At 52.9% G+C, this 17,763-nt stretch overlaps 1 protein-coding gene across 2 annotated transcripts in view; it reads left to right on the top strand.

Moving 5' to 3' along the window:
• The window catches only part of ZBTB16 (zinc finger and BTB domain containing 16), a 169,950-nt gene that overhangs the window by 1,174 nt on the left and 151,013 nt on the right, over window positions 1–17,763 (top strand). Inside the window, exons 1-2 of one of the 2 annotated variants that reach the window (XM_012729673.1) lie at window positions 1,863–1,887; window positions 2,052–3,409. In XM_012729673.1, the coding sequence (XP_012585127.1) occupies window positions 2,142–3,409 (1,268 nt within the window). In that variant the 5' untranslated portion in view covers window positions 1,863–1,887; window positions 2,052–2,141. Of the gene's footprint in view, window positions 1–1,862; window positions 1,888–2,051; window positions 3,410–17,763 lie in introns of those variants that run through there. The other variant, XM_004689246.1, reaches the window with a different exon arrangement.

The following is a 17,763-nucleotide window of genomic DNA, read 5'->3' as shown; positions in this document are numbered from 1 at the left end:
GGCACGCCGGCAGCGGGCGCCGCCCGCCCGAGACCCGGACCCTGCCAGTCTCTCCTGGGGTCACGGCCCCGGGTCGGAGAGGGCGGGCGACCCCTCCTCGCCTTGGCCCGCACAACTCGCTGCTGGGCTTTTGTGCTTCCCCTTGCGCCGCCGGGCGGGTCCGCCTCCTCCCGCTCTCGCTGGCGCGTCCAGGCCGGACTGCCCGGCCTCTCGCCTTTCCTCCGGGTCTCTTTCGCTTTCCTTCTCCCCTAACTGGGCTCCCTTTCTTTCTGCTGTCTGACTTCCCGGAAAAAGTTGCTTCCCCAAGTTTGCCGAAGTCGAATCCAAGTCTTCCTGGGGGTGGCAGAGAACTGGGTGTGTGTGTGTGTGTGTGTGTGAGCACGACCGATCCCCAAAACCCCGGCTGGTTAGCGTCCGCTTCCCTCCGCGCCCCTGTCTGCGGCCGGGAGCGGGTCCGATCGCGGGTGCCGGGCGGCGGGTAGTGGGGACCACTGACCCAAAGCACCCCGATTTTTATCTGGATGCGTGTAGCTAGGTTTCGGGAAAGAATTTGGGGAACCAGCTTCCATTCTTTCGATTGCCCCCTCCTGGTACTCAGAAGCCCTGAAGTCTGTGGAGAAGGCGCTTGGTGGCAATCTGGATGAAAGGCTGTCCTGTCCCACCTCACCCCTAAAGTCCCCACCCTAGGGTGGGCAGCAAAAGTGCATTAACCCTGTCTGCCTGAGATTGTGGCTATGAAGCCGGCAGGGCTCCTTTTAGATGTGGGAGCAAATCGTATTGGCAGAACCCTCCTGTGCATCACTGGGGGCTAATTTCCTTGCCGTATTGGCCACAGCAAAGCAGAGGGTAGGAGACAGCTGGGCCTCTGAGGGCTAACACTTTTAAAATGGACTTGGGGGGGGGGGTCACAGGGCCTCATTACGCTCCTAGCTGCTCCAGGAGCGCCTTTGTTTCCCAGCCCCGGTTCCCTTCCCACTGGTCATAACTCACACTATACACGATGGTGCCAGTCCTGCTTCTAGCACCACAGAACCATGTCCAGCATGATTTGCTGCCCCTGAGCACAGGACTCACCCAGCCCGGGAGTCTGGGAATGCACCTGGAGTTCACATATCCCATACGCACACCCCTGGCTGTGGGGTGCTGTTCCACAGTCTCTTTCCCCAGGTCTTCAAAACTGTCTCCCTACATCGTATAGCTCCCCTGCTCTCGGGGCCCTGGCGGACAGGTGGTAGTGCAGCATTGTACAGAAATGTGGCTCCTGTGTTAATTCTCCCTCCCTCTCTTTTCGATGCACAGACGGGCACACGTTCGTGCCCACAGTCCAGATTTGGCGCCCGTGTACATATCTTTGATCCTTATGGGTGGAAGTGACTGGGGGTCCATGTGTGTCCCTGCAAAGCTGCAGGAGGAGGTCAGGGCCAAGGCTCGTCAGGTCTTTGCACCCCCCAGGCGAGTGGAAGTGTAGGTTCCAGGAAGGCACTGGCTGGTGGTCAGAGGCGGCGCCTGGAGGAGTAGATAGAGCCCATGCCCCAGATTTCTGTGGGCCTGAACTGCAGGCTGCTAGCCGAATCCTTGCCTGACTGTACTTCTGGAGCTACAGACGTTAGCCAGGGTTTAAAGAACAAACTGTCTTGAAGATGAGGTTTTCCGCATTGAGTGAAACTGAGAGTTTGTTAACTAAAGGATGGGGTTAAATTCTTATGAAATGCAGGCCACCTTCTCATAATGAATGTTGAGAGTCCTCACTCTCCGAGACTTAGAGTCCACGATTCACAAGACTGCACTGTAATTTTCTCTGCCCTTCATCTGACATCAGAGAGGCATATGCTGTGGCCAGACCTTCTCTTTGGCTCTCGTCACTCCAAGGCTTGTGGAAACAGACTTGTAGGTTTTCAGATGCTCCTTGCTCTCCATTAAAATCTCGAGGCTTTCTCTCAGGGAAGGGGGAGGTGCTGTATGTGAGTTGTTTCAATCCTTACTCTGAGGGACATGAACTAATCTACCTTTTGTTCTCTCTTTTTTGCTTCTTTTCATCTTCTTCGCTCTAGCCCCTTCCATTGGTCTGGGAAACGCACCTTGTCCCGCCACGCAGCACCCAGAAGGAAAGGAAGCCCCATGCCTAGGCCTCGGGGCGCACCATGGATCTGACAAAGATGGGCATGATCCAGCTACAGAACCCCAGCCACCCCACGGGGCTCTTGTGCAAGGCCAACCAGATGCGGCTGGCGGGGACACTGTGTGATGTGGTCATCATGGTGGACAGCCAGGAGTTCCACGCTCACCGGACGGTGCTGGCCTGTACTAGTAAGATGTTCGAGATCCTCTTCCACCGCAACAGCCAGCACTATACCCTGGATTTCCTCTCGCCAAAGACCTTCCAGCAGATTTTGGAGTATGCATACACCGCCACGCTGCAAGCCAAGGCAGAGGACCTGGATGACCTGCTGTATGCGGCCGAGATCTTGGAGATCGAGTACCTGGAGGAGCAGTGCCTGAAGATCCTGGAGACCATCCAAGCCTCAGACGACAACGACACAGAGGCGGCCATGGCGGACGGTGGGGCCGAGGAGGAAGAGGACCGTAAAGCTCGGTACCTCAAGAACATCTTCATCTCGAAGCATTCCAGCGAGGAGAGTGGGTATGCCAGTGTGGCTGCCCAGAGCCTCCCCGGACCCTTGGTGGACCAGAGCCCTTCAGTCTCCACCTCCTTTGGTCTTTCAGCCATGAGTCCCACCAAGGCTGCAGTGGACAGCTTGATGACCATAGGACAGTCTCTCTTGCAGGGGACTCTTCAGCCACCTGCAGGGCCCGAGGAGCCCCCCCTGGTCGGGGGTGGGTCGCACCCTAGTGTGGCCGAGGTGAAGACTGAGATGATGCAGGTGGACGAGGTTCCCGGCCAGGACAGCCCCGGAGCTGCCGAGTCTACCATCTCAGGCGGGTTGGGGGACAAGATTGAGGAGAGGGGAAAAGAGGGGCCTGGGACCCCGACTCGGAGCAGCGTCATCACCAGCGCTAGGGAGCTGCACTATGGGCGCGAGGAGAGCGCGGAGCAGCTGCCACCCCCAGCTGAAGCTGGCCAGGGTCTCCCCAGCCGACCAGAGCATCCCGCACCCCCAGCAGAGAAACATCTGGGCATCTACTCCGTGTTGCCTAATCACAAGGCAGACGCCGTGTTGAGCATGCCATCTTCAGTGACCTCCGGCCTCCACGTGCAGCCTGCCTTGGCCGTCTCCATGGACTTCAGCACCTACGGGGGTCTGCTGCCCCAGGGCTTCATCCAGAGGGAGCTGTTCAACAAGTTGGGGGAGCTGGCGGTGGGCATGAAGTCAGAGAGCCGAACCATCGGGGAGCAGTGCAGCGTGTGCGGGGTGGAGCTTCCTGACAACGAGGCTGTGGAGCAGCACAGGTAGGCCCCCTCTTTTCCTGCACATGACACCCCAATCGTGCACCTCTGACACCTCACCTTCAGGCCCTGTACTTACAGACCCTGGAGTCTGTGCGCCCTGCTCCTCGTGTTACTTGTAAAAAGCCCTTCTTTCCAGGTCTGGGGGTGGGGGTGGGGGTACAGTTTTCACCATGGGTGAGGGCCTGGGTTGCTCCCAAGCGTGGGGAAAGAGGAGCTTTCTTCTCTTTCCCTGTGGCCTACCCTTTGCTTTTCCTGCCGGGGGATCAGCTCTGTGCTAGGAGTGACTGATGTGTGGAAGGAGAAGAGGAGATGGGCCGGGGACGAAAACTGCTCTGGGGCTGGATCTGGCCGTTACCAGGTCCAGGCCCCGGGTTCCCCCGGGCGGTGGTTTCTGCAGCTTGGGAACATGGGAGGGGCTGCTTGGCCTGAGGAGCAGCTGTGGGTTCCAGATGTCATCCCTGGTGGACATCCCTCACCAGGAACACCGCTTCCTCGCCCTTCTTATTCTCTGTCCTTGCAACAGCTAGAGGGAGTTGACTCAAGTGGGGAGCAGGGGGAGGCATGGGTCTGAGAGTTGTTTCTGCACCCCGGGAGCCTTAGCCTATCTCCGGAATTACCACTTGGGGCTGGCACTGGTGTCCCTTTGGCTTCTCCTTCCTTCTCTGCGAAGTAACTGTGCACTGGGTTCCACACTGAATGCTTTTCCTGCACCCCCATTTCTCTCCCGGCCATCCTCTGAGGCAGGCAGCATTCTCCTTTCACCCAGGAAGGCGCTCAGCCCTTCCCCTGGGGTCTCATGGGTGGCACTGGGGAGGGCTGGACCCGCACTCGGGGTGCAGCCTCCCGGCGCCTCGTGGGTCCTTCTGACCTGAAGAGCTTCGTGTCTACGCAACAGCGTTTTGAGATTTGCTCATTGGAGGTGGGAGAAAGTCCTTGGTTTGGTTTTCCCCTTCCTCCTCTCATCACCGGATGCTCATTCATTGACCCCCGGCATCAGGGGAAAGGTGTCAAGCAGTCGGGTTTCGCTTGTCATCCCGGAGCACATTTCCCCACCCACCCTCCTGCCTGTGCTTTTGCTGATCCTAGGTAGATTCTCCTTCCACCCGCTGCCTCTGCTGCTCTTTCAGTACAGGAGGGGTATCAGCGAGGGGGTGTGGGTGGCGGCCTCTGGAGGTTGACATGATTACCCCACACCGGCCGGAACCTGCCCCCACACTGCTTATTTGGTGCCCCCTGCCCGAGACATACCTTGTGGAAAGTGCGGCTGAGCTAAAATAAAATGTAAGCCGATTTTTTTCCGATGGGTGTGAAAAATAACCGCCACCAGGGTGTATCTTCTTAATGCTTGTACTACTCAGAAATAGAGGGTGTATGTGTTTTTGCTCAAACTTTCCTAAAGAGGAAACCCCCTCCCCAAACTTGACTAAGATAGATTTATCATCCCCTCCGGATGTGAATTATTTCAGTTTTATGCTCTGAGAAATGTGGTATGGTGAAAGCCAATTATTTCTGGCTCTTGTGGGGTCCGATTTGCTTTTCTTTATTGAAGGGGTTACCCAGCTGTCACTGAACTGGGGATTCTGTTTCCTGTCTGTGGGACCCTTACTCCTCTGGGGGAGAGATGGGAGGGCTGGGGTATTAGTCCATGGATTATGGGTGGTGGGACTGGCCCAAACTAGTGGTGAGAACTTGGGAGAGTTACATAACTTTTCTGAGCCTTCCCACTTCCCATTCATTATATATATATTAAGGGTTTATTTATTTATGCATACAGAACTCGGGTACAAGCCAGAGGTGCAGGGGTGGTGAAGGGGTTCACCAGAGACAGACTGGGGAGCAGAACAGGCAGATCGACAAAAGTACACTGTTGAGGGGAGCAGCGGGCGGGCCACCAGAGGTCTGCCGCACCATGTGGGTCTCCTCCAGAGTGGGGATCGAACTTGAACTCGCACTCAAGCGGACTCGCACTGAAGGGCAATACTGCGTCTTAACCCATTGCGCACCAGGGAGGGTCCTCATTTATATTTCTAAAGACTTGGGCAAATTTTAGTAGATGCTAAATTCAACATGAGACGGTAACACAAAGGTAGCAGGGTTAACTGTGAGTCCAGGTGAGCCTACTTGCCAGCAGGTAGGCTTGTGTCAAAATGAAAAAGGGCAGCGAAGATTTAAATGAGCCTTTGCATTCTGTAACTTGAGATAGTACAAAGACCTTGTCAGTGGGGTCCTTTTCGTTGCTTGACAGTAAAGAAAAGCAGGTCTATAGGAAGTGTTGTCTGTATTTTAACAAGAGGTTTGCATGGTGGATGTGCTCAGCAGGGTGTGGCACTGAATTAGCTAAGTAGCATCCAGAAATCCCTGGAGCTGTGACTGGCACGTTGTGACTGAAGGTGAAGAATTGCCTTCATGCCTCTGGGTCTGGCCTCTGCCTTGCCCCCATTGAATTGGATTTCCAGGACCCAGTGTCCATAGGGCTCCTTGAGGATTATGGGGACTGTGTGGAGAAGTCCCTGTCCTTGTGAGCTTGTGATGAAGCTGTGCTCCTGGAACCTTCAGTTGCGCTGGGGGCTGCTGGCATGGAAAATGTTCTTTGGACCAGGAGTGCAAAGTTAGAGGTTGCAGCACGAGAAACTAGACCTTGGGGCAGGGCTTTCAGTGGAAAGCTGTGTGTGTGTGTGTGTGTGTGTGTGTGTGTGTGTGTGTGTGTGTGTGTGTGTGTCTAAAGAAACCACGGGAGGGAACATTCCAGAGCAGCTCCCCATCATCTGCTCTTCAAGGGAGGCTCTTCCTCCCTGCCTTACCCTCCCGGGCTCCATGACTAAGATGTTCCTTCCCTACTCTCCTCCTGTCCTCTGTTCCTCTTCTCTCACTCTCGCAGGACAAACAGAAAAACAAGACCAAACAATCGAAGTGGGAGATTTGGGTATCAGGAGTCTGTGGATTTGGCTGTTTCAGTGTAACAGCAATGACCGTGATAAAGTAACAGGTTCCAGGTTCTGTATTCTAGTTCATTGTTAAGCCGGTAGGCTGGAGCATTGGTTCAACATTCATGCCCAGCAGTAGTTCTTGCATTTCTCCTTGGGGTACAGAGTGGCATGGAGAGGAAGGAAAGGGAGGCGACTGGGAAGATGCAAGGAGCAGTGTAGGTTCCCTAGGAGTGTTTCTGGTGAGAGGAGAGGCTACTGAGATCAACAGTTGGAAGGAAACTGAGCAAAATTGTGGTCCGTGTGGTGCTGGGTGAAATTTAAAATCAGTGTCAAAGGTAGTCAAGGATTGATGGAAACACCCACCAAAGATGCTACTTGGGTAAAGTAAATGGGGTTACTTACCACAAGGGTGCAGTTGAAGGTTGGAGCAATCAAGATTCTCTAGGCAATGGAGGAACAAGGCTGGGACCCCAAAAACTTCTCTTGTGGACCATTCTACAGAGGGTAATGTCTGAGGCAGGTGATTCTGGAAGATGGACTGTCTTTCTCTAGTTCAGTATCTCCTCTTCTCTGAGAGGCTGGAGCTGTTCTGCATGTGTAATTGTCAGATCTGATCTCAGCTGGCCCATGTGCGCTGCTGTATACTCAGTAATGGACGTGTGGTAAGATTATAGGGAACATTTGGCTGACCCAATGTGAACACAGTCCTTGCTTACAGCCCTCAGTCTCCCCAGCCTCATCCAGCCTGTTCTTCATGTTTCTGAACTGAATGCTGCCCAGTTGGAGTGGGGTCTGGTTTCCCAGAAGCCTCTAGGTCCCCTGCAGACAAGCTCTTGGACCCGCCAAGAGCTGGTTCCTGAAGGGCGGCTCGGGACGAGCAAGAAGTGGTCACAGCCGGCTCCCTGGGCTCCCTGCCCATGTGTGCGGCTCAGAGAAGAGGCTTCCTAGGTCCAGCTCTCGGATGCAGGTGCCCAGAGTGGAAATGTCAGTCCTGGCAGCCCTTCTCCTTAGCCTATCTCAGGTGACCAGATAGCCCGTTTTCAGTGGTTGACCATGTAGAGGGAGCTGTAGCAGTTGACCTGGGCTCAGGCTAGTTTGGGGAGCTTTGAGATTGCCCTGAATTCCTGGTCCCATTGCCAGCTTTAGGGCACCTCTGTGGTCCAAAATTAGAGCCTGCTGTAGAAAAATGAAGAAGAATGACATTAATAAGGACTTCGGTCAGTTGTAGCACTTTCTCTGGTGCAGAAGCCTTTAGAGACTTTCTCTCCTAACCTCACTGCTTCTCTGAAGGGGTGCTGCGTTCACCCTCCGTGATTATGAATTCTGAAAAGCTCTGAAAGGAAAAAGGTTTTGTGTAAGTTTGCAGCCAACTCATTTTGCTGATCTGAGGCTATATTTATCCCGCCTAGTTTGAATATTCATATGTTTTGCTGCAAAAATATTAATGTGTTTGATTACAGAGTACTTCCCAGAGTACTTCTCTGGGACTGGCAACCACTGTAGACCCCATAACACCTTTAAAAAATCTGAACACCCAGGGACTGGCGAGGGAACAGTGGCATGTTTTCTCTCGCTTCCCCATTCACAGATGAGGGCTATGGGCTTTAGAGCCAATAAGTGACTTGCCCAAGGTCACATAGCTATAAATGGATAGAAGCAGCAAGCCAGCTAACCTTCTCATTCGCAGTCCTGGGTCCTCCAGGCCAGGCCATATAAGAGCACGGACAGTGCCATTCTGGGTCAGAGCCGTCTGACCTAGTCTTCGGATGCCACCACCATCCTGAAGGTCCCACTGAGGGATGCTCTAGCTGTCTTCCTTGACGTCAGTGCTGAGGGTCAGGAGGAGCCCAGCTTCTCTTAGCTGTTGATGGCTGCTCTGTCAGTCACAGGTTTGTCCAAATCCTTTCCGAATCTATTTCTATTTCCAGGAAGTATTCTTCAGGGGGGTGATGAATGACTTGAGATTATAACCTGGGCTCCTGGGAATACAGTCTTTGGAGAGGTGATTGGTTGAGAGGGTAGGAGGGCAGCAGTGGGCTTGCTGGTGGTGCAGCTGTTGTGGGGTCTCCAAACTCGCCCTGCAAGCAGCCACACGGCCGTTCATTCATTAGCTCTGCCACGCTTGGTGTCTTAAAGCACACGCGGAGCTTGAATTCCTGGTCTGGTGACACCAGACACATAGATATCTGTTTCCAGATGGTTGAGGTGCTTTTCACTTCTTTTGCTCCTTGTACTTGGCATTTCCATCATCATGAAATCCCACTGATGAGGGAATTTTGCTGTTTTGGAATCTGGTTAGGCCATCAGCCACGCTAAAATAGGGGGTGCATTCATTTGATTTGATGCTGTGTGCTTTTTTTTTTTTTTTTTTTTTTTTTAATACTTCAACCTGCTTCAGCTGCGCTCTGAGTCATCTGGGCTCTAGACGGAACACTTGGAAAATTTGAAGATGAGTTCTTTTATTTATTTCCAATGGAGGAAAGTTGCCTGCTCTTTCATGTCCGTGAAGAGTCCCATTTTAATTTGCTGTCCCTCTGGGAGAGAGTTGCTCATTGCTGGAGGGAGGGAGAAGAAAGCTATAGTTCAGCAACATTCTTTCCTCCTGTTTGTTCTAGGAAAACTATTTCTGAATCTTTAAAATAGTGATTATCCTAAACTGTTAAAATTAAACGCCATCCGCAACTCTGTGATTTCTTGCTAATTCAGGAGAAAAACATTTCTAATCACTTCAATTTTTATAAATTAAGGGCTTTAAAACAAGCTCTACCCAACACCGCTGTGTGAGCCTTGAGAGTCTTGCTAAATGAAGACACATGTGCCTTCGCCTGTCCTTTGGAGGCTTCCTGAGTTTTCCATGATCACTAAAGGTTTTCTGAGTCCAGTTCCATTTTGGCTATGTGAGGGGAAAGCCTTGACTCTTTTGCAGTTGTTTTGGGAGAAGGAAAGTCTTCCTGGGCTCCAGCTCTCCCACCTCTGACCCCTTGATTTATGCACAGTAGATGTGCATTTGGGGCAGATTGAACTACCCCAAGTGGGCAGCATCAGAGCTCCCACTTACCAGCTCTGTGGCTCTGGTTATGTTACTTCATCTCTCTGTTTGTCCCTTTATAAAATGGGAATAATAGCCCCGCTCAGTGGGCTGTTGCAAGGATTCATCAGTAAATGCTTATCAAGTGCGAGCTTGGTGGCTCAGGGTTAGTGCTCCGTATGTGTCTGCTGTCGTGCTTTTATTCCAGGGCAGCGGGTCGGGCGGTCCAGCAGTGCAGGGTGAAAAACATGGTCGTGCTGGGCCAGGCGCTGTTTTCCACAGAGGTGTCGCTTCACACCGTTCTGTAAAAACCGCTGCCTCGGGCGCCTCCTGTTTGGGTGCCTATCCTCAGTGGACACCACTCCTCGGTGTCCAGGGCAGTCTTGTCCCATTGACCCGAGGCCTGGTGAGTCATCCCAGTTCTCATTTAGATTTAGCTGGGCAGTGCTCTGCCATCATCCATTCCAGAGGCCGAGGCGGCTCACCAGGCAGTGTCCGGTGGCCTGTGTGTATGTCCAGGCAGCCAGATGCCTGTGTGCGAGGTCGCACGAGGAGCCCGGCAAGCAGCCACTGAAGGGTGGCTGTGTCCAGGGGCCTGCCCTCTTCCGCCCCCAGTGTAGGGTGCTTCCGAAGGTGGATTCAGTGGCCATCACTTGCGTGCTTAAGACGTGTCTGTGCTAAGTGCATCACGCTCAGAATCTCCTTAAACCTGGCAGCCTGTAACGTGCATATTAGTTTGATTTCCTGATAGGCAGAGGGGACTTTGGCTTGTCCATGGCAAGACAGCAGGTTCTGACTGGGTTCTCTGGCTCCCTGTTGTCTCTTCTTTCGGTGATGCTGTGCTTGAAAATTGGCCTGTCAAGGGGATCAGGGCATGGAGGAACACAGGGTGGACCGGCCTGCTCCATGTTCCTGGCAGTCGGTGCCTGTGAGACTCATGCATGGGTGGACTGTCCAGTTATGGCCTCCCTGCCTCCGCAGAGGCCTGGCAGCAGGGAAGTGCGTTGCCACTTGGAGGGCTCAAGCCACGTGGGCCCAGGAGGGGGCTGTCGGACCCCATCATCTCTTACCAACACAGAGATCCCAGCTTCTAGCGATGGAATCCTTTTATGCTGACTGAAAAAAACAAAGAGAGAGAAAGAAACCCATTTACAAAACTAAAAATTCCATGCTGTTAATTTTGTGCCAGCATAATCAGAAATCCCCCTTTCTATCGTTTCCCCTTAAAAGCCCCTATGTCCTTATTATGCAGGCTCAGTCTGGAAAGCCTATGGTTGGGTTTTGCCGATGTGAGGCTTATCTCTGCAGCTGCAAGCAGGAGATCCGGTACTTTATTGTCAGCATGGAAACTTGGGCCAGAAACTCGCAACAACCTGCCTACGTCGAAGTGACTCGTGAGCTTTTGTCTCTGTCCTCAAAGCCTGTTTTTCTTCGACAGGAACAGACTGTGTTCTGCTTGGCAGTAGGAAGAATCCAAGTTAGATAAGAGAAAGGGCTTCCTGAAATAGTGGGGCATGGCTTAGCGACGTTATTCGGAAGTCACGGGCATTTGATGAAGGGGAGAAATCATCCCCACAGGTCTCTCATTCAGCCTGTGTAGGCCCCCCGGAATGGTGAGGAACAAGGTACACACAGGCTTCCATCACCAGATGAGTTCAGCACAGCTGGACCACCCCAGGCCGCTGCCTTCCCAGGGCCAGGCATGCGGCACAGCCTGCAGACCGAGCCGGCAGCCCCACGTGGTGAATCCGGGCAGCTGTCTTTACCTGCCTCTACGCCACCAACTCTCTCTGTGTGAAGCGGAGATGACCTGCACCTCTCAACGTCCACTGGAACTCCAGTGAGGTAGCCTGTGACAGAACAGGGGCTCACACGTGGGGCTGCCTCCCCGGCCCCCACTTCTCCTGTGACCCCAGACAGGGAGCGCTCACCCAAGAACCCCTGCCACCCTTGCCACCGGGTCTTGCTCCCTAAGCGGATTAGCTGAGCGCTGTGATCTGACTGCCATTAAGCCCGTTGGCACCACACGCCCGCCGTACTGAGGAGCAGATGTGGCCAACTCTAATGGCCCTCGGTGCTCCATCAGGCCTGGAGTGCTGGGGAAACATTATGAGTGTTAATTTGGGGGAGTCTTTTATGGTAGCTGGGGGAAATGCAGAGGGATTGTTTGAAATGTATTTATTTAAGCCGTTTAGCAGGTTAGATGCTGCGGGGTCTCCTGTGGCCAAGCCCCCCTCTCTTTCAAGCGGGCCTCTCCCCAGCCCTGAAGCCCAGGCCTGATTACTTCCAGAGTTGGAGAGACAACTTAGCAGGCTCTTGTTTCTTGCCGATGTACCTTATTAGTAGCACCTGGCATCATAACCCACTAATGGGAACCAGTGCTGTCCTCCTGAGTGGCCAGTGACAAGTAGCTCTGTCAGCCGGAGCTCGGCGTGCGAGGAAGTTCCTATTAGCTTTATGGTCAGGAGAACTTGTCCTGTTCAGGAAATGAATGTTGCCGCTAAAGGTCCGCGGCCCTGACCCTGGCGGCGTAACCTGTGCGGGCTGGGGAGACCCGGCTCAGGGTGCTTGGGATTTCAGCCCCTCTCTGGTTCTTGTCATATGGAAAGAGGGAATCATTGTGGTATGTTGCAGCCTTGACCTTTTGATTTATTCAGTGAGGGCGACTTAACTGTTTCCATGCCTGGGCAACCGGAGGGTGACAGGGCTGAGCGTGTGTGCCTAGATCTGTGTGTGGAGCCTGGGGGGACCCCGCAAATGAAAACAGGCTTGTCTCTGGGAGGGGGGAGCTCAGGAGGGCTGTGGGCTTGCTTTTGCCTGCCCCTGGTGTCTGGCAGGGGCTGGGAAGCATGGCGTCTGTGCTTGAGCCTGGGTTTGGATTCGTCCCCTGCCTGTGTCAAGATAACTGACCGGCCGCTTCCTCCCCCTGAGAGGGGAAGTTGGCAACACCGACTGCAGGGTGGTGTCGCCTCTGTGGGGAAGGGGGCCGGGGGTCAGCGTGGCACCTCTTAGGGGTGTCACGTTGGCCGGGACGGTGCGTGTCGTCTTCATCGTAAAAACTGTTTTTCGTCATAAAAGAACGGCACAGCCCTTCTTTATGTTCAACACACCTCTGTGTAGCCTAGAATCTTTAAAGAAAGGCTACTTAGCTTGTTGTTTTTCTTTCCTTCTCCTCCTGCAAGGAAGGTTTCTAAATGTGATTTTTGCAGAGAATAGCCGTGTTTGACCTCATTCTGGAGGGAAACTTTTGCCTCTTTTGAGAAAAGACGTTTGTGAGTTTCCTGGCAGACAGAGGCGTTCCGTTCCGTGGCTGCAGGGGCCAGGCCTGTGGTGACCTAGGAGTGAGCTGAGCTCGGGGAGAAGTGTGGGGTCCCCCCCAGAAAGGACCTGCCTGTGGGGGCAGGGGGCTGGAGAGTTCCCTCCTTCAGGAACTTTAAAACAAATCTGCCCTCCTGGCTCTGGTATTTATGGCAATGTTGACAGTAGTTCAAGGGAAAATAGAAATAAGTCCTTATCTGGTTGTGGGGCTGTGCTCAGCGAGAAGGCGTAGGAATAGTCTGCAGGTCAGGGCAGGTGGGCCTGGGATTTTGGAGCAGGGTCATGTGTTGTCTGGGGGTGCACATGCTTGGGTGTGTTCTCACTGCCCAGATAAAATGCACCTCCTGTTCCTCTTGGGGCTGGTGAAAGCTACTTCGAAGGGGTTGGGCGAAGAGGGGCTGGAAATGTTCGAGGCAAGAGTGAAATCGTGACAGTGGGCCCCCTAAGTGCTCTGCTAAATTCAGGCTCTGCTAACATTTGTGAATCTACCTCCTGCACACCCCCACCCCCGGCCCCTTGGTAGAGGGATACAGACGGTACCTCAGCACAATGCGAAGGGCTGCTAAATCCAGTGACTTGAAAAACACCTTTTCTTTCCTTGAAGTTGAGAGTGGAGAAAGCCAGGGCTGGAGTTGCAAGCGCCCAGACCTGCTCAGGCCATGTGTCTGGCCCCTCTCCTCAGTTTCTAGCACAATGGTTTCCATTGCCACCTCTCCCCTCCTACACCCTTCATAATTATCCACTATTTTACTTTTTGTGTCCTGACAGCTACAAGAGTGGTTTTGTTTTTTGAAGCTGAGTAGCTGCTAAATATTCCCCAGCAGCCAGATTCGATGGCCGGTGGGGCCAGGGAGAGAGGGGGCTGTGGGGACTGTGGGGGGAGATGGGCCAAACCTTGGCATCCCCTGTTGCAAAAGTGAAAAATATTTCTGTTTGCAGTTAATTTTAGTGGCAAGCAGATCATGTTAACTGGATGTAATTGCTTCCAGATATGGCCGAGGGTTTTGTGTGTTGAGATGAAGGGTCTGGTAAGTGCTTACTTCCTGTGTAAATTAGCCTATTCCATTCAGTCTTTCATTCTGGCCAGCCCTGGATTCTGTCATTCTCTCATTTCCCCCTCCTCAGCCTGCAGCCTGGTGCGAGAAGAAGCCGCTTGCTCTTGCTCTGTCCCTCGGAGGCTAATTCTTTTGTCACTTGGAACCAATCGCCTCCCAGTTCTGTGTAGGAGTTCGCAGTGGTGAGGGGGCTGGAAAGAGTTGCCACCTGGAACTTCTTCCTCTGGGCTCAGGCAGACGTGCAGGGCTCTGGGGACTCTTGGGTCTCGGGATACTGTCTCTGTGGACTTTTCCCCCTTTTCCCCCGCTGCCCTCTGACCCTAGCTCCCACCTTGGAGAATACCTTTTCCTCTTTCACTTAGCTCTGCACCTTCTCAGCCCGAGTGGGGTGCCGTCCAGAGGGTCTGGAATCCTGCAGTGAAATGGCAGAGGAAGCTTCTAGTCACAGACAGGAGTCTCAGAGACACACGGGGAGCCTCCACTGGCCTTTGCTGAGGGGGTGGGACCTCCGAGCCGCCCCCCCCCCGCACGGAAGGAAGGGAGCAGAAAGCTTGAAAGCTTGGCCAGAGGATGTTTGTCACCTTCCCGGGGGTGTCCAGGGTTGGAACCAAGGGAAGGAATTCAGATTCATGTTCTCTTAAATTCCGATTTGACCCCCGTGGCCTGTCTCACATTCTTGGTGCTATTTGCATAAGAGGTTGCTGTTTATCTTCCTGTATCAACTCCACTGATAACCCCTGTGGTCTGTTTAACAATCTATGAGGAGCAGATTACTTGATAAATGCTGGTTTTTCCAATATGCAAAGATAAACTGTCAGGGGGTCAGGGTGAGGGGCGTGTGTAAGGCCCAGGGACCAGGTGGCAGACAAGACCCTCTTTCAGATTGGGGTAGAGATGTGTGAAAACACCTGATGGAAGAAAGCAGGTCCCATGTAGAGCGCACCAGCTGCATTTATCACACGGTTTATCAGCTTCCTGCCCTCCCCTTTTTTTTGCTTCTCCTTCATGTGGACATGCGAAGTCTCTGAGAACTTTTATTGAGTGGGCTGCCTCTGCCCGCGTTCATACAAGAGAGAAAGGGTGCAGGTAATCTTGCCTTCGCTGGTTCCTGTCTTTCTCTTCCTTCACCCACCCCTGGGGTTGTTGGCTGGTAGCTAAGTTTTGCTTACTAAAAATATGTCAATCGGAAGTCTTAATGGGTGGATTTTCCCACCTGCCCTGACTTGGCTCCTTCAGGTTGGGTACTCAGTTCTGGAAGAAGAGGCTAGGTGAGAAGAAAACTTTGTGACCCCATCGCCTGGTCAATAAGCTGTCTGAGAATCAAACAAAGGAGTTTGGACTGGCTGCTTAAGCTAGGAACCCAGCTGATAACTTTGTTTTGATGTCCTTGTGATGTTTGCAGATCATGAAGGGTGCTATTTACAGCAGGGACAGACTTAGCAGGAGGCTGGAGCTCTAGCACAAAGTCCATGGGGTACTGAAAGTGGGGGACAGGAGGAGGGGAGGGGTTGTTTTCGAGGGACAGCAGGGAATATGGGAAGCATGTAGATTTCAGACTGGGGCATCCGGAGGTGACCCAGGCTGTAGAATTTACCACCCCTGTACCTTCAGCAGGTTACCTGGCCTTTCTGAACCTTGCGTCCCTGGCCTGTGAAAAATGGTGCTAACGCTTTCTAGGTGTCTACGTGGATAAAATATGGCCAGAGTCCAGAGTCCTACCAGGCAAGAAGGGTCTTGGGGACAGGTACTAGTGAGAGCCTGCTCTTCGGGCCCCACAGAGAAATTACGAATGGAATCAGTGAAATCTTTTGCTTCAGGTGCAGCTCAGTTGATGTTCGCAATGGCCCTGTGCTAGCAGCAGGTGGAATAATAGGGGGACGATAGAAGCGGATGGCAGGCGTCAAGGTCTCTGTTGTGGAGGGAGTCTGCTGTCCTGCCGAGGCCTGTAGGTCTTACCCGGGGTCACTTGATCTTGCCATGTGGCCCCCGCTCCAAAGACCTTGGCCATGGGTCAGACCCCTTTCCTGTGTCTACGCCACGTTCTTTTTGCCTTGCCCTTTGGGAGGGTAGCGTTGACTTCTGGTAACGCTGCAAATAAGTCCGTGATAAATCTGGTGAACCTAATGATGACTGGGTGAGTGTGTCTGCCACTGAAGATGGGTTCTGGAAAGAGTGTGTGTCCAGAGCCCTGGGGTAAGCATTGGCCTCGCTCCTTAGGTGGGAAGTGGACAAGGCCTCGGGGCTGGTGATCTCCAGTGGCCATGGCTGGGTGGGGTGGCTGCTGCTGATGGTGGTGCCGAGACAGGACTCTGCTCACTGCCGTGATGTGTCCACATTTGAGGTGTGAGCTGTGTGTATGGGCTCCCGAGAGCCACTTTGTAAAAATATCTAGACCACCCCTACCTAGTAGATTTGTTTGGGTTGCATTTTGACACATGGGGTCCCTGCGGAAGGCACACCAGACAGGGTGGGCTGAGTTTGAATCTGGAATGCACTTTTGGAAGGCTCTGGATGGTTAAAGGACTCACGTGTTAAACTCCTGGCCGGGTACCTGGGACACCCTTAACGTGTATGTCACTTGCCCAGAACACCTGGAGACTGGGGGGAGGGCGGGTTGCCGGCCACTCCATGGGGTCGGCCATCAGTCTGGCTCAGGTTTGCTTTGGGATCTGCTGTTGGGCTGGATCTTCTGTGACCTGGCTGTGCAGGGCCCTTGCACTCAGTGGCTTAGTCTCGCTCCCTCTTATTTATAGTAAACCATATTAGAACAGAGTGTTAAAGAGGAAGGATGAGTCATCTCCATTGAGACCATTGATGACATAAATAAAAGCGAAATGCTTACTATGTGTTTTGTGCTGTATTTAAGGCCAGGTTGTGCTAATTTGAACACTCCCAAACTGGATCTGTGAAAATATACATATGTGGGAAAATATTCAGGTTTAACTAGAGAGAAGTTATTTATTGAAAATCCATTTCAGTATCCACTTTCTTCCTTTCATTTACTTCAGATCCATATTCAAATCAGAGTTGTCATCCTTCCTAATGAGGCAGACTGGCTTATTCACTAGCTAAGGCTTGCTTATTTATATTTGGAGAGTTGAGGCAGAACAGGGAGGCATCTCAGGGCAGTCTTCATTTCCTCCTCCATCGCCTGCTGAGGGAGGCACTTAGAGCTCTCACCTGCTTTGCAGGTGTGGATTCTCAAGGTGACCAACACTGACAGACGGTTGAAGCTAGATACACCCATAAAGTCATTGATTCCAGCATTCTCATCCTGGACAGAATGAGCGCTGGAGGCCCAGAGAACCCCTGTGATTTGCCCAGGGTCATACAGCAAGCTGGTGGCAAGACGGAACTAGAGTTCACATCTCTCGTCTTCTGCCTACTTTTTATTCTTTCACCAACTCGCCTGTGACTGCCTAGGTCCGCTCCCCACGTCCACCAGGGAGGAGATGAGAATAGAATTGGACTTAAGAGCAGTTTCAGATAATGTGGATTTGAGGGGTGCTGGGTGGATTTTGCATGGGGACTTGCCTTTGGGGGTACTCGGCCTCTCCTTGCTGCTTCACCTGAGTAGAGTAGGCACGGCGAGTCTTTCTGTCCTGTGTTGGGGGTTTGACATGCACAGATGAATCGGATCTGGGACTTGCCCTTGAGCTTATAATTTGAACAGAGCACTTACAATACTTAAAACCTGTCTCTGTGTGTGTCAATAACTATGATAGAAAGTAGCAGAGAGACCATCATGGTTGATAGAAAAAATGCAAGGAAGTTCAGAGAAGGAATGCCTCCCACCTGGACCTGGAGGGAGTCATTCCCAATGAAAAAATGGGTTGAGCAATTCTAGCTGTGGTGAGCTCTGTGCTGGTGGGCGAGGTGGGGGGAAGCAAGCCTCGCTGAGCCTCAGCTCCTGCAGCACTTGGCGCTGGGAGTGCTCGGACGGAACAGCGACTGGGAAAGTGCTCGGTTCCTGGATGAAGTGGCTTCCTGGGGGCCAGGGGGCTTCATGCTGGAGTGGGGTCAGAA

The sequence above is a fragment of the Condylura cristata genome, unplaced genomic scaffold (genome assembly GCF_000260355.1).
Source record: "Condylura cristata isolate star-nosed mole 26May11 unplaced genomic scaffold, ConCri1.0 scaffold00025, whole genome shotgun sequence".
Taxonomy (NCBI): domain Eukaryota; kingdom Metazoa; phylum Chordata; class Mammalia; order Eulipotyphla; family Talpidae; genus Condylura; species Condylura cristata.
Note: the sequence above shows the minus strand (reverse complement) of the source record. Positions and strands in the feature narration are given on the sequence as shown.